Source organism: Malus domestica, chromosome 06 (genome assembly GCF_042453785.1).
Source record: "Malus domestica chromosome 06, GDT2T_hap1".
NCBI classification, from domain to species: Eukaryota; Viridiplantae; Streptophyta; class Magnoliopsida; order Rosales; family Rosaceae; genus Malus; species Malus domestica.
In genome coordinates this window covers 3,954,487-3,970,870 of record NC_091666.1, presented here as the reverse complement: position 1 = coordinate 3,970,870, position 16,384 = coordinate 3,954,487, and the positions used below count along the sequence as shown (strand labels likewise).

The following is a 16,384-nucleotide window of genomic DNA, read 5'->3' as shown; positions in this document are numbered from 1 at the left end:
TCGCTAATGATAGACTCAGTCGAGGCACATAGACACAAAAAATCATGCAAATAGCTTTAAGTAAATGTCACTTCCTCTCCACGTGTTGAGTGAACAATGGAGGAATAGCTTATAGGTCGTATCTACAAGTTTGCTATTAAATGATAGGGCGGTGAGATAATTAAGAGCGGAGGACTTTTTGGGGCTCACTTAGGGCCTATATAAAGCGGTCAAATACCCTTTACAAGCGATTAGATTCACAAGAGCAAAATTACATTACATTGTCTTAAGAGTTATTGTGATCAACATTAAATATATACCAAACCACTATAGTGAACGTAACTATTTTTGGGGTTGAACCACTTATATTATGTTGTCCATAAATTAGCTTTATTATCCAAGCCCACCAAGGGTTGACTGTACTGGTCTTGTGTTGACCTCCTAGTTTTGAGCATTAACGGAGATAATGATTTTTTTTCCACTTATACTACAATCTAGTGGAATTCATTTTTACTTATAAGTGACATGTCTCAGGTTTGAATCTCAAGAACGATGAGTTTGCAAACAATTTATCCTCTCACCCCTTTATTGTAAATATATAGTTATAACTTATATATAAAAAAACAAAATTATACTTAATAAACACAATAAAAAAAAGTAATTGTTATTGACATTTCAAAAATCTAATTGTGCACTTCAAAGTTCTATATTTAGAAGAAAAAAAAACTCTTATGAGGACTGCACGATTAGACTTTTTGGGTATCTTGATGATGGTTTTCAATAAAAATAAAAACAATTTTGGCCCAAGAAGTTGTAGTTGGTGATATATTTTTCACTGTGCTCGGAACACAGACACATATGTTATATGTCGTTATACAAGTGGATAGACACTTAAAAAAAACATTCCCCCCATTTATACAATGACATATGATGTACCGTCTTATCTTTTGAGCACATTGAAAAATCTCTCGGAGTTGGAGACATGGGTTTGGGGATCCTATTTGGCAGTGGGCCAGTGGCCCACAATCCAATGTCCCTACCCACCCATTGTGGTTTGCAAGCCGTACGCTTATTTTCCTTCTCCCCTATCTCTCTGCTCCAGCAACTCAGACCGCAACCAGACGCCGATCGTCGCCAAATTCCATGTGAGTTTCTCCAAAACTTTATTCGATAATTTTCGCACAATATACTTTCAGCGATTTTCCTACCCCTTTTATTTGCACGATTTTGTTTGTGTTTTTTTTACATTTTATTCTTCAGCCTATAGATACAGCTGTTTATATATCTATCTATCTATACACACAGAATGGGTTGCACTGTGAGAGAGAAGCACATCCGTACAAATCGAAAGCCCCGATCTACAAAACCCGATGTCGATTATTGTTGTCACTTTGATAGGGCATCAATCTCCAAATCCATACTCGAATCGGGTCTCAAACCGTTCAATCACCATCTGGGTTCCAATGACGATTCCACCCAGAACCCTAAATCGATCCCAGGCCCCAACCCCAATTTGGATGAGAGCGGGTGGGGTTACTGCACTGAGGAACAATTGGAGGAGATTTTATTGAAAAATTTGGAATTTTTGTACAATGAGGCTATTTCTAAGCTAACTGCGTTGGGTTATGATGAGGATGCCGGACTTAAAGCAATATTGCGAAATGGGCATTGCTATGGCGGTATGGATGTGTTAACCAACATTATGCATAACTCATTGGCTTATTTGAATAGTAGTTGTGGAAGCAGTAATGGGAAGTCGGATGAGGCTGAGCCTGTTTTTGCTGATTTAAGGCAGCTGGAGGAGTACTCGCTTGCGGGTATGGTGTGTATGTTGCAACAAGTTAGGCCACATTTAAGTAAAGGTGATGCTATGTGGTGTTTGCTTATGAGTGATCTTCATGTGGGTCGGGCAAGTACTATGGAAATTCCCTCCCTTCCCAGTGGAGGTAATGAAAATAATAGCTCGACATCCAGTAATGTTGAATCTGGTAGTAATGGGAACCATTCAGTTGGCGTTATGGCTCCTGCACTTTGTAGGTTTCATGGTGGTTGGGGGTTTGGAGATGGGGGAGCTTCAGAGTTTCCAGTTCCTGGGTTTTTCTCTTATGGTGCTGAATTGACTTTGCAAAGGGATATTGAGTGTCCCAAGAGGTTTAACCTTTCTCCCTCCATGAAGTCGTTGTTGAAAAGGAATGTTGCAATGTTTGCAGCTGGTTTTCGAGCAAACTCAAAACAGTTAAATGCTCAACCACAGGCTTGCCTGAACAGTTTAACTAGTAGGGACACCTCGGTTGGACTGGGGTCTGAAGCTGCAGTTCAGCAGTCTGATGAGTCAAAGAATTCAAAGAACCAGGAGGTGGTTAACTCAGTGTTGAGTAAGTTTCGCGATTTGAATCTTGATGAGAATATGGAGTTTGTGGGGGAAGATCAAAAGAATGAGGTGATAGTTACTCTACTTCATCAAGTAAAAGAGCTTGAGAAGCAAGTTAAGGAACGGAAGGAATGGGCGCACCAGAAGGCAATGCAGGCTGCAACAAAGCTCAGTCACGATCTTGCAGAGCTTAAAATGCTGAGGCTCGAAAGGGAGGAGACTCAAAGGTTGAAGAAAGGGAAGCAAACTCTTGAGGACTCAACCATGAAGAGACTCTCAGAAATGGAAAACGCTCTAAGAAAGGCCAGTGGTCAAGTGGACCGCGCAAATGCAGCTGTGAGACGGCTTGAGACTGAGAATGCAGAAATCAGAGCAGAGATGGAGGCTTCTAAACTGAGTGCATCAGAGTCAGTAACAACTTGTTTGGAGGTTGCAAAGAGGGAGAAAAAATATCTAAAGAGGCTTTTGGCTTGGGAGAAACAGAAAACTAAATTGCAGGAAGAGATTGCAGAGGAGAAAGAGAAGATTTCAGAATTGCAACAACATTTGGCTCGGATGAAGCATGATCAGAAAGAAGCTGAGGTTGGTTACATCTATCTGTTTTATCTTTGCACATATGCACACACCTAACATTTTTCTTTTTACACAATGCCATGTTCGTGTGATTTGAATTTACAGGTTGTTGATGCGTCTGGTAACTTACATAGGGTGATGGTTTGTGTTTCATAGAAAGTCGTGCAACCTTTGATTAGAACCAAATGCTTAGTTTTGAATAAGTGAGTGAATGAAGCAACAACTTGAACAACAATTGAAACAAAGTTTTACAGTTCAATGGTTGGGGCATCACCGGATGTGGAGGAATAATTTACATAGTGCAATGTGCAAGTTCAAGCCCTGTCATCTAAAAGTTAAGACTCTAAAGTTTCATTTAGAATAATGGAGAGAAGTCAAGAATCATAGGCTGGTATTGTTTGTTCTATCATCTGTTTGCTTTCATTCTTTTGCTCAGCTGTTACTTCAGTACTTGTAAGGGGATGGCAATATGCTTTTGATGGTGAGTCTGGAGATTCCAACCTTTTTCTGTTCTCTTATAATATTTGTCCACCTGCGGAGCCACTTGTGAATTGTATGGACTAGACGCACATGTGAAATACTGAAGTATTGTTGTAACTCCATGAAGGTTGTACTACTTTGTTTGCATTCTAGAGTTGCTAGTTAAAATTTTGTTGACTTTGACTTAAAATGTTCTCATAAATTAATCATGGTCTGTGCTTTCTTATGGATATATTTTAATGGTTAATGTGTTTGTTGCGGGGTCTTTACTATTTCTATTTTTTTCCTTTTATGGCTCAAGAGTCTTCTTCTCGATAATCATAGTTATTTAAGAACTTCAGGTTGGTTGTGAGGGGAATTTTGTTGTTTGCTTTGCTGATACTAGCATTTTTAGTTCGACTAATGGTCTTCAACTCAATTGGGAGAGAATGCAACAAGATAAATTTCTTGGACCTAGCTTTTTTTCTTTAACCTCAGTTGTGGAGATTTCATATTTCTGATCTTCTTGGTAGCATAAGGTGGGGAGATTTTGTTATAGGTAGGAGGGCATAAGTCCAGCAAGTTGACATCTAATTTTTCAACCCTCAAAACCTACTTTTGAGGGTGATGTCATAACCACTTGTACAATAGACGAAATCTACTTTATCCTCTATCAGAAACTATCAAAAAATAAAGTCGTGCAAAGTTTTCAATTATGATTTAGTTTTAATTAAGTGGCAGCCTGTACTTACCAGTTAGAATGAGAGCTCGTTTAGGAATTTCTTTTAAATGACTGAAAGCACTTTTAGAGAAAATGTTTTTGGATTCTTAAAGCACTTGAATTGCTTTTACTAAGGATTGGTATTAAAAACATTTTCTCTAAAAGAAGTTTTAGTCATTTAAAAGAACTTCCCTGACGAGCCCTGAATTTATCTGAAAATTACTATCTTGGTAGATACTGGATGATTCTAGCATTATATGTCATTCCACCTTGTTGGATGCTGCTTAATTGAAGTGTGGGATTACTCTATATTGAATACAGTCAAACGGAACATTGTTTGAAAAGTTCCGTTTGTTGCTTTTTTTTTAATTTCTTAGGAGTTGCAAGGTTGCTATATATAAGAATAGCCGTATGAAATTTCAGTTTTTGCCTTTCTCAATCAATTGTATTATGTCGTCGTACCCAGTGCACAAGGCTCCCGCTTTACGCAGGGTCTGGGAGAGGTGAATGTCGGCTAGCCTTACCCCCATTTATGGAGAGGCTGCTCCCAATCAATTGTATTATGTAATCCTGTTTTTTCCTTTGTTCCTTATCATTAGCTTTTATTACCGGGATAAAATTAGTACTGATTTGAATTTGGTTTTCCCACTCTCTAATCTTCTTTTTCTCCTCTCACTCTCTTCCTTTATGATTCCCTATAGTCTTCTTCCCTATCACTTTGTTGTTCTCTGAAGTTTACATTGACTGAATTATAAGTGGTGCTATTACCTCTCACAAAAGTGCTCACTTCATCCATCAGTATTCCCAAAATACTTCGAATCCAAGACTTCCTGTTTTTCTGGTTAACCCCGCATCTTATCAGCTAGTCCTAGACGCAGCACCCTTTGACTGGGGTGTGACGGCAGACTCTTTAGGTGATTATATGGGAGCACAAAATTGTAGTAAGTCTTTTTGAAGGGTGTGGAGTTCATCTTTCTGGTTCGTGGCCATAGTGCTGGCCTAGCTCAATTACCTTGCTCTATTCTCCTGTTTAAAATTTGTCGTACAATCTCATCCCATTGCATGCTATATATCCTTACCTTAGCGAGTCTTCAACTACATTTTATACTATTTCCGTTCAGTGCAGAAGGTAAAATCACTCTCCATTGATGTTCCATAATTTCTTCTCTCTAGGAAAAACTTGTTTGTATATCTTCAAATGCAGTTACTTAAGTTCCATTTTAATAGTTATCCTTGTATAGTACGAAACACATACCAATGCAACAACTCTGTTCTGCGAATTTCTTGTTACAGGTGAAATGGAGGCAGGAACAGAAGGCTAAGGGGGAAGCCTTGACTCAAGTGGAAGAGGAACGACGTGCTAAGGAAGCAGCTGAGGCTAGTAATAAAAGAAAGCTTGAAGCTTTGCGCCTAAAGATAGAAATAGATTTCCAGCGTCACAAGGATGACCTCCAAAGACTTGAGCAGGAACTCTCACGTCTAAAAGTATCCGCCCAGTCTACTGAATCGGTTCATCCATCAAATGCGTTGCCAAAAGCAATCCCAGAAGGTGCAAAACCCCAAGGAGAAACTATTGCTAAGATGCTTCGTGATTTGGATAACCTGGAGAAATCAGCAGAGAAAGAAGTGGGCTGTGATAGGGAATGCATAATTTGCATGAGAGATGAAGTCTCTGTTGTTTTCCTGCCATGTGCTCATCAAGTTCTTTGTGCCAATTGCAATGATGATTACGGGAAAAAAGGTAAGGCCACCTGCCCATGTTGCCAGGCTCCTATTGAACATAGAATTCGTGTTTTTGGTGCAAGTTCTTAGTTTGTCCGGTGAAGGATTCTGCGTTTTTCTTAAGCAAGACCTTTTCAGGTATACCAAATAATATACATTTCAAATTTCCCCTTGTCATTCAAGCTACACGCTGAGCACATCAGCAAAACAGATATGTACTTAAATAAAAAGAAAGCTTGTATCGGACTTATGTTTCGATTTGGAATGACAGGAACATCCGTTTTCTCGTTTGTTACCCTCCCTTTTGTTAGCAGTATAAGCTAATGATTTTTATATCGTCACACACATATGTATGCATTTGAAGCTCAACAACGAAGTAATCGATGCTTATGATTGCTGTCAAAATGTGCTGATTTTCTACCGGAGCATGTTGTAGGGAAGTAGTAGAATCATGATACCAGATTACTTGCAGAGTGGTAGTTGCTAGGGCTTCGGAGTGCTGCTTATTCTTTATTCATTTGATCTGCGGGAGGGCAAAATTTTGGGTGTAACTAGTTGTATATCGCATTCTCTGTCTTTATCACGTGTTATATCGTCTGATAAGAGAGCTACGAGGAGAGAAATATACAACAGATTACACCATAGAATTTTTAAACTCTCAAATTTGCACTTAATACGTAAGAAAAAGAAAATAAAGATGAGTGTATCTCTCTCTACACCCAACACTGCAACTCTCCATCGTTTCCGGCGAACTATAACCAGACATGGACAAAGTTTTCCCTTAACAAAACGATATAACAAATTAACTGAGATTAGCTAGTTGCTAAATAGACATGTTTTTCTCTCTAAAGAGTCTTAACCATCTTGGTGTCGTTTGTGGATACAGAGACAATAGGCAAGCATGAGCAAGACAAAGAGCATCGGCACAAAAGCAACGAGCACCTTCTGCTGCATACTTCCTCCGTCTCCCTCTTCTGAAAATGGTTAAAGAGTATCAAATTTATATTCACATCTTTCTTACAAGTCCATGCCCGAATCATAAAGAATGCACATATATTGCATAGTAATTCGGAATTTTGCTAAGAAAGAGAAAAAACGAATAATAATCACGATTTCGCATGAATTTACTAACATGTCAAATAGTGATTTGACTGCCGCGACTTGTAAGGAAAAAATGGCAAATATATAGGGTCCAAAATATTAATAGTTGGTCAAACAGTACTATTGTGTAATCACAAGTAAATAAAGAGATTAATGTTAGAAATAACCGTAGCATCCTAATAAAGCTCAAGAATATATTATTTCTATCAACTAGAGAGAGAGAGAGAGAGAGAGAGAGAGAGAGAGCTCAAGAATATAATTTATTTCTATCAACAAGAGAGAGAGAGAGAGAGAAAGAGTCGGAGAGGAGATTCAAATTTGAAACCTCTTCCAAAGTTAGAAAGAGAATTTACCTCCGTGAGTAAGCGAGAAGGAAAATAACCAGCGGAAAATCGGATTTATATATATGTTACAAAGAAATGTATATAGGCTTAGGTTTACAAGATTTTTTATTACCTTCCATATCATTATAATCTCGAATATTGTTGGTGGTTTTATCGAACGTAATTTATAACATTTACTATGAATGTTGATAAGTTTTTGTTGGGCTAGCACATTCAAAAACTTCATTCTACATATATATATATATAATGTATGTGCGTGTACATATATTGCGCATGCATTATATTCGTTGGGAACGAGAGTATCACATTGCATGCATTGAGAGTTAATGAAGAATCAAAGTGGATATGTAGCATTTAAAATATCCCACACGCGGTAGATCTGGATTTATTTTTTTAACAAACGATATTATCAACACCAAGAGAAGAGATTGAGCTTAATATCACAATGGACTAATAATAATGTGGTTCAAATTCGTATCTGACGAGAATCAAACCTAAAACCTCTCACTTACAAATGAAGAGTAATACCACTAGACCGTAGTACTAAGTGACAGATGTGAATATTATTTAAACATCCAAGATCTTGAAATTTAGAATTTGGCATGAGCTGTTGCGTGAGGGCCAACTGACGTTAGCGAGAAACCTTTTTCTTTGTTTGGTGCCTGTATTGTACGTACAATGCTAGAGAGTGGCTTGATCTGGGCCCGTTGAACGTCTAACAATTCCAAAATTAAATGGCTCATATTAATCCTTAAACGGATGGACTTACTCTAAAGCAATTATTATTTAGAGTCAAAAGTAACTATCTTAGCCTACCACTGGCCCTTACCAAGGCAAAACGGGTGGAGATGCTGTGATTGATTCATCCCTCTTAAAAACACGAATTAATGAGTTAAGCCCAAATTGTTCATTTATTTACGATTACTTATTATGTGTCGCCCACCTATTAACGAAACCAAATTTAGAACTATGTCGGTTTGATCTCTCACAAAGAGAGTACGTATGCAATAGCATACCCACTAGATGCAACCACAACCAATCTGAATCTTTGGTTCCAACTAACCAAAATTGAATGAGGATCATCTCCATATCATCTTTGTGAGGATCTCAGAGATCCTCCAATCATGTCCGTTCATCGTACATTGTGCAGTCATAAATTATTGTAATTTTTTTTACTTAAAATTGAATATAAACAGTACCTGACGAAAACTAATCGCACGATATACGATGAACGAACGTGATTGGAGGATCCTAAAATCCTTACAAAGAGATCCTCATTCACCAAAATCAACTCAAATGGAATCCTTGTCTCACCCGACACCAAATTTGACTTCAGTACCACATCCATACACCATCCAAATTCTTTAAAACAAAATTCAAAATAAATTCTATTGAACTACGAGTTTGCTTGATTCTCTCCAAAAGGACACAATTTAGGATGCATTTCATTGTAATTTTCGTTAAATGGTACTATTTTGTGTCATTGTAACAAGAGACTATAATTTAAAGATTATTTAATTTCGACGATTATGAAAAGTGATGGATTGCCCTGATGAACATGGTATTCATCATCAATTCATTATGTTCTGAATTCAAACATTCTCGCTCCCCTTATTGTAGTTTACTATAGTAATATCTCTTGTAATAAAAAAATTTGAATGACTCCAAACTTAATTAATAAAAAATCTATATTCTTTACTGAATATTGGTGAAATTGTGTTGAAAGATACTACTGTTTTCCCTCAATACTTAGTTATGATGTCATTACCACTAACCCCTTGCCACAATCATCGCTTCTTTCTTTCTTACTAAATTCTTTATTCAATATAAGAGATATTCAATCACACATTGGCTGCAGGCAGAGCTAGGATTTTCAAATAATGGGGTTGTGATTTCGACCAAGAAAATTTCATTGCACCAAGTTGATTCTTGCCAACACCTGTCGAAGGTTTATGCCAATATATGTAAACAACTACAATGATGTGTAGAGGCTTGTTATGAGTGGCTGTACGTAGATTAATGTTGAAGGTAATGTTAATTGAGGCATTTCATCGAGTATTTGGTGCACACAATAGAGTCGCATACAAGAAGAGAGAGAAAGAAGACACTGATGATAGAGAGAAAAAAAATAGAAGTAGGAGGAGAAGGTTGTACTTTAGTTTGCCCTAGTTGTTTATAGAGTCAAATACAAGGCACATACAAATATAAACCAATGAAGCCACGGTACCACATCAAGCGGCAGACTAATCCTTCTTTCCATGCAGCCAAAGTACCACATGAAGTGGCAATACTTTTGGCCCTTGGATCAAAAGGTACGCCAAAGCAGAGGCGTTGACCCCAAAGAATGCATCCGTGTTCAAACTTGAGTTGTGAGTTCTAAACTTTGTTTGCTTTCCACTCAACTCAATTTGCAGGAAGAATAATTAAGGTCAGCAAGTTGGACAAGGAGGGAAGGTGCCAAGTGGTAAAAGCTAGGCTTCATATTGAGAAGTTGAGATGCACGAGGGATGTTATTTCACACAAAACATCAAGCAAGACAGCTGTTTGAGAATAACAGCTACGTATGCCCAGTTGCCCAATTTTGCATGCAACAAAGTGGTTCATAATTCATGGTGTTAGGTTAACAAGAAGATTTACTTATTCCTTTTCTAGCAAGTTTTGATATTTCATCCATCAAAAGTCCGCTCCCTAATAACTTGTAATCCGTGAGCCCTGAAGAGAACTGCTGGTAGCTGCACTTTTTAATGCCACAGATGTTTCCACACGAGTTTTGTGGCCTTTCAGTTGCATTATTTGCAGTCTCTGGTCAACTCACGTTGCACCGTTGACTCAACAAAAAATTTCTTTCATTTCTTGTATGTCAACATCGGTACGGTGCTTGAGATCTTTGTACCTGTTTTTTGATGAAGACAGAACAACTTTAATGAAAACAAAAAAAACAAAATTCATCGCTAAATTAGTTAAAATTAGTTTGATTACATTCCATTTTTAGTTTTAGCTTTTATTTTTGGTGTTAGAGGTAAAGGGAAAGCATACGGGGAAACATAGGGATGATGAATGATGGAGGGAGGGTGGTGAGAGGGAAGAGGGGAGAAACATAGGAGAATCTGTGAAACAAATGGTATGCTTTATGTCCGAGAGATAAGGAAGGAAATGGAGAACTTAAATAGACGAAGTAAGGAAAGAGAATAGGATCCCAGATAGAGCTTTAACTCAGTGGTAGAAAACAATAATGCTTATGTATCTTGGTGCGGATTCGATTCTCACCCATCTCCCTGTCTCCTAACATTTAACAATTTAACCCGTTAACGCTATAGTTTGTAAAAAAAAGGTAAGAGAATAGGATCAATTAACTAGGCCCAATCCTAGTTGATTAGATTGCTAATTCTCTGGCGTGAACTATAAACAGATATTCACACTTTTTTAATTCCATATGTTTTAGTAGATACTGCATATATTAGGAATGAAAATTGATTCTGATGTAGATCGAATGGTGGAATGGATTAAAGATTAAGTTGAATGATGCAAATCGGGCAACAAGACCAAAGGTTTACGGATTTGGGCTCTCATGTCTAATTTGGGCCAATGACCCCTCGTTTCGAAGAGAATGAAATCGCACATCAACACAATGCTTTCATGTAACATATGGGCGTTTTGGGTCAAATTCCATAGTTCGCAGTGTTTTAAGTTTAAGGCATTTTTAATATTTTGTTAATTGTTTAATTCTAAACCATATTCGGACTCCTAGGGCTTCTAGTGTTAAGAGACATTGTAAGTAGAATGTTTAGACATTAGGTTTGTTATCTATTAATAATCAATAAATTAATTTTGAAATTTTGTCCTACATTATGGTGGATTCTTTCTTTGTAGATTGCGTCAATACTCATATTTTACTAAACGCTTATAACTCAAGATTCAAATTGGCTCAAACTCTCATTTCCTATAAATAAACATGTCTTTCACAATTCCTTTCATATTAAGTTGATATTCAAGTAAACAATTTTGGATTAGGGAGTAAAAGTTGAGTTTCCACTAATGGTGGTTTGAGATCTCAAATATTGGCCTCGTTAATCTTAATATACATGAATGTGATCTTAATTTGGAGTTGAGAATCTCTACATGATGGACAATTTCTTTTAAGTATTTGATATATGAGAACCCAGATGGTGCAATACAAATTTTTAAATTTGGTTGATGTTGAGTGGCCGGTTTGTGTGAGTCATTGAGCTCCCTCCCATGCCATAAAGTGAAAATAAATACCCGTCAAAGAAAAACGAGTGAATAATATTAGTAGTAGATTATAGAAACCCCTAATCACGGTTGAGTAAATAAACAAAACAGTTTTGAGTGATGAAATGCTGACTCTTACCCCTTGTGAAAGCAACCCATATTTAATATGACAACACACTTTTGTGCTATGCATGTGAAATGTAGGAACACACACCAATCTCATTTTCTCACCCCATATAAAGTAACCGTCAGAGAGAGTTGGGGTTTTCTGAATACACGAAGAAGTAATGTTAGGGAAACTAAATTTGTAGACCAAGTTTTAGAAATTAAAGGATATGGAAGTTGATTGGTTTATTACTTAATTGTTGATAAACGTGCTTATTCCAATTGGTGACAAATCATTTAGTTTGTAAATTTAATCTTCAAATTTAATTTCCCTAGCATTACCCTACACAAAAACTCCGAGATAGCCAGCCACGCACATCACAATACTCGGCACTATTTTAATACTCTTCCCATATTATGGCTGCACGGTGGTGTTCCTCAAACTGAAAATATACGCAAACTATATATATGTCTATACCAAACTTCTAATGATCAGAACTCTAATCATCTGATCTTCCCTCCACGACTTTCTGTTTGTCTGTGTCCCTTAAATTTTTGGGGTGTTTTTTCCTGTATGTTTCCCAAAGTTCATGCAGGTATGGAAATGGACATGGGCAAGGATTGTGGTAAAACTGGAGGGAATGGAGAGAAGCGTTTGCAGATTTTTGTTGATAGAATGAAACGATTTCCGGCTTTGGTTTGGAGCACGGTGTGGACCGTCGGACGGGATGATCCGAGAAGGGTGATCCATGCTCTGAAAGTTGGCTTGTCTTTGACACTGGTTTCCTTGTTGTATCTGATACAGCCATTGTTTGTTGGGATTGGAGCGAATGCCATTTGGGCTGTCATGACTGTGGTTGTTGTGCTTGAGTTCACTGCAGGTGGTTGATTAGCCTATGATTTGTTCAAATACTATAAATAATAGATATGTATATTATATAAATATGTGATGAACAAAAGTTGTTTCATATTCTTGTTGTTATTTGTAAACAGGGGCTACTTTATGCAAAGGACTGAACCGAGGATTGGGAACATTGTTAGCTGGATCATTGGCATTTTTCATTCAGTACATTGCAACTGAATCCGGTCAGACTTTTCGAGCAGTTTTCATCGGAGCAGCAGTCTTTCTGATTGGTAATCTCATCTTTGTTCACTAGGCAATCTTTAATGACATTTCCTAGTTCTAAAAAAAGACAGATTTTGTTTTTCATGTTAATTTGAAGTTAGTTCCTTTATCATAATCTGTCAATTGAAAATTTCTCTACTAATTAAAATTATACTAATATTTTACTATCTTTTCATTTTATGATTTGGCAGGAGCTGCAGCTACTTACATGAGGTTTTTCCCTTATATTAGGAAGAACTACGACTACGGAATAGTGATATTTCTCTTGACCTTCAACCTGATAACCGTGTCAAGCTACCGCGTCGAGCATGTCCTGAAGATTGCGCATGATCGATTCTACACCATTGCCATAGGCTGTGGTATCTGCCTACTGATGAGTCTACTGGTATTTCCGAATTGGTCAGGAGAAGAGCTCCATAATTCCTCAGTGTTCAAACTTGAAGGCCTAGCTAGAGCTATTGAAGGTATATATGCAAAGTTACTTATCATCGTGATCATATCTTCGACCTCTGCACCCAAATTTGAATCTCCTAGCCGAATTTTATATTTGATTAGAATATCGTTCGAGTAACCAAGAATCATTATATCAATAACTAAACATGCCCAGTGATTCAAAGTATTTTGCGATTTATGATTTTGCAGCTTGTGCGAATGAGTACTTCAGTGAAGAAACAGATGTAGACCAAGACAAATCGACAGAGGATCCCATATATAAAGGTTATAAGGCTGTTTTGGACTCCAAGTCTCAGGATGAAACCATGGTATGATTCTTGGAAATCTTTGGTTTCGTTTATTTTTTATATTCAACTTCACAGAAACTCTGCGAAATTGTTATGCCCTCTTCAATGATTTTGGTGTTGCAATTTGAGCAGGCCTTACATGCAAGTTGGGAACCAAGGCACTCAAGACACTGTTACAGATTTCCATGGCAGCGATATGTGAAATTGGGAAACGTTCTTCGCCACTTCGGATACACTGTTGTAGCTCTACATGGATGTATAGGAACCGAAATTCAGGTAACGCTTAAAAATTATATGTTCTAATACATTTACCCTATATATTCATTGAGAAAAGAAACAAAATAATATACAAGAAACAAAAAAATATACATAGTATGATGATTGTCATGAGAATTATGATTATGTTCTCGAGAACCCTCATAATTTGTTCGTAGTGAACAAGAATATAGGTCACATGTTTCTTGTTGTGACAGATCGCAGATTTGGAACATAGTTTCATATGCATCAACAAAAAGGGGATCTAATTTTGGCTTTGTTTTTCTTAATAATTGATGTACCTTTTTCTACTAAATTTCTCTTGCAGACCCCAAGATCTGTTAGGTTACTCTTCAAGGACCCATGCATTCGCCTAGCCGGGGAAGTATCAAAGGCACTGATGGAACTCGCCAATAGCATAAGAAATCGCCGCCATTGCTCTCCCGAAATACTATCCGATCACCTCCACGAAGCTCTGCAAGATCTTAACACAGCCATAAAATCACAACCAAGACTGTTCCTAGGCTCCAACAGCAACCAGGCAACCAACATGCTTGCCCTAGCAGCTGCACACGCAACCCAGCAAAAGCAAGGAGTCTCATTATCAAGCGTGAAAACCGACAGTTCAGCATTGCTCAAATGGAAAACAAAGGGGGCTACTGAGCAGGCAAAGGAGCCGGAGAGGAAGTTTTTGAGGCCACAGCTGAGTAAAATTGCCATAACAAGCCTCGAGTTCTCAGAAGCGCTTCCATTTGCCGCTTTTGCGTCTCTTCTGGTGGAGACGGTGGCAAAGCTGGATCATGTGATCGAGGAAGTTGAAGAGTTGGGGAGGATTGCATGCTTCAAAGAGTACGAGCATGGTGATGAGAATATTGTTGTGACTTGTGGGAGGCCACCGGTGAATCCTGTTCAAAACCATTTGCCTTCCCATGGAGCTGATTAATTATAAAGCCTTAATCTGTACAAGCAAGGATGGATGTCATAATCCAAATGTTGTCGGCAGTGGCTGGCTAATATTGCAGAACTTCCTTGATAGAACAAATGTTCATTCGATTAGAGAATAATCGGCTCCGAATGATAAAAACCATGGCCTTCATATTTTTGTTTTGATGAAAATTTTACAAGGAATCTGTTGTTATTATTGTTAAAAAAAAATGTATTTGATTATTCAGTTTAAACTCGGGTGCAGCAAAATGATTTGGAAGATGGTTGACATGAAAAAAAAAAAAAAACTGCAAATTAGATTTAGACGCTCAAAATTAAAAAAAAAAATTTAATCAAACATGTTATGCAATTTAGGATTTAAATTAAGGCGCTTAGGTACATTTCATATCCGTATTTCTCTATTTATCAAATTAAAAATTAGAATTAGATGCCTCATTTTAAACTTTTTTAGATTAAACATTCATTCTTTTTTAACTTTACATTAAGGTGCTTTAATTTTTTATTAAACCATCTATTCCACGTATATTCTTGATTTAGATGCTTTTCAAATTTATTTTAAATTAATTTCTACGCTAGAAATGCCTTCAAATAATATTTATTTAATTTATTATCTTTATCCTTTCCTCAATTTAAAAATTCAATAATATCCAAATAGATAATAACCAAATTAATTGTGGACAAAGAGACTTAAATTATTAAGAATTTTCAATAGGATAATATATATAAATCATTTCTAACATGGTACAATCTTTATTTCTGCAAGGGTTAATATTCTTTCTCATTCTCTATTTTCTTTAGAATTCAACTATGATTTAGGTAAAATTAATGTACCATCTTTCTTAACAAAACATTAAAATGTACCAACACCACTTATTTTTAAATTAAAACATACCTATGCCGAATTGAAAGTCTTCATAGTAAATTTAAATGTACTAGTACTAAATTAAAATGTAACCATGCTGAATTAAAATGTACCCATGTTAAATTGAAGTGTACCAATGGATTTTAGGTACGTTTATTTTAAATGTACCAACACGTATGTTTTAGTAACTTTCTATTTTATTGTTTGTATCTACATTTTATATGTGTGTATTATGTATTTGCCAATTATTTAAAGAAAAAACTATTGCAAGTTGTCTTTTAGGTACGTTTTATGAGTCAAGATAAAACACTAGTGTCATATGAGTATTGGAAGATTTCAAATTTTCATAATTTTATGAACTAATGACAATTTTTAAAATTGTAAATGCATGAATAATGAAAAGAAAAGGAGATAATTTGCCACAAGGAAATAATATAAAATGAAATTAATAATCCCCAATTTATAGGAGAATGTTTAATCAAAATTTTAAAAGAAACAGATATTTAGTCTAAGTAATTAAAAAACAAGGCACCTAATCAAAATGTCCCTTAAATTGCTAAACGATTTTGAAGAAGCTTGAAAAAACATTAAAAAATAAAAATAAAAAGTTTGAAAAAGTTGAATAGGGCCCAACCGGGTTCGAACCGGTGACCTCTTGATCTGCAGTCAAATGCTCTACCACTGAGCTATGGACCCATTTGCTGTTCTTCTTTACGTTGTAATTTAAATAGCGTTAAATATAGATACTTTATGACCTTATTAACTAATTAAAATTCTGGTTAAAACATAGGCTAGGCCCATAATAGTTTTGCCGAATTTTTTCTAGTACCATTCACTTTATACAAATGCAA

The 16,384-nt window shown here is 36.5% G+C and overlaps 2 protein-coding genes and 1 non-coding gene across 3 annotated transcripts; 2 read left to right on the top strand and 1 right to left on the bottom strand.

Annotated features, from left to right (window-relative positions):
• The first annotated feature begins 998 nt into the window (after positions 1 to 998).
• On the top strand, positions 999 to 6,115 carry LOC103436878 (MND1-interacting protein 1). Its single transcript, XM_008375332.4, has 3 exons — positions 999 to 1,124; positions 1,285 to 2,932; positions 5,397 to 6,115. Exons 2-3 carry the CDS (start codon positions 1,286 to 1,288, stop codon positions 5,913 to 5,915), a joined length of 2,166 nt encoding a protein of 721 aa, XP_008373554.3. The 5' UTR covers positions 999 to 1,124; position 1,285; the 3' UTR covers positions 5,916 to 6,115.
• Positions 6,116 to 12,008: 5,893 nt separating this feature from the next.
• Positions 12,009 to 14,904, top strand: LOC103436879 (aluminum-activated malate transporter 12-like). The gene is made up of 6 exons (XM_008375333.4): positions 12,009 to 12,486; positions 12,599 to 12,739; positions 12,923 to 13,195; positions 13,374 to 13,492; positions 13,604 to 13,747; positions 14,055 to 14,904. The coding sequence occupies exons 1-6, from the start codon at positions 12,180 to 12,182 to the stop codon at positions 14,667 to 14,669; spliced, it is 1,599 nt and encodes a 532-aa protein (XP_008373555.3). The 5' UTR covers positions 12,009 to 12,179; the 3' UTR covers positions 14,670 to 14,904.
• Positions 14,905 to 16,157: 1,253 nt separating this feature from the next.
• Positions 16,158 to 16,229, bottom strand: TRNAC-GCA (transfer RNA cysteine (anticodon GCA)). Its single transcript has one exon. It is a non-coding gene; the product is annotated as a tRNA-Cys (tRNA).
• Between the last annotated feature and the right edge of the window lie 155 nt (positions 16,230 to 16,384).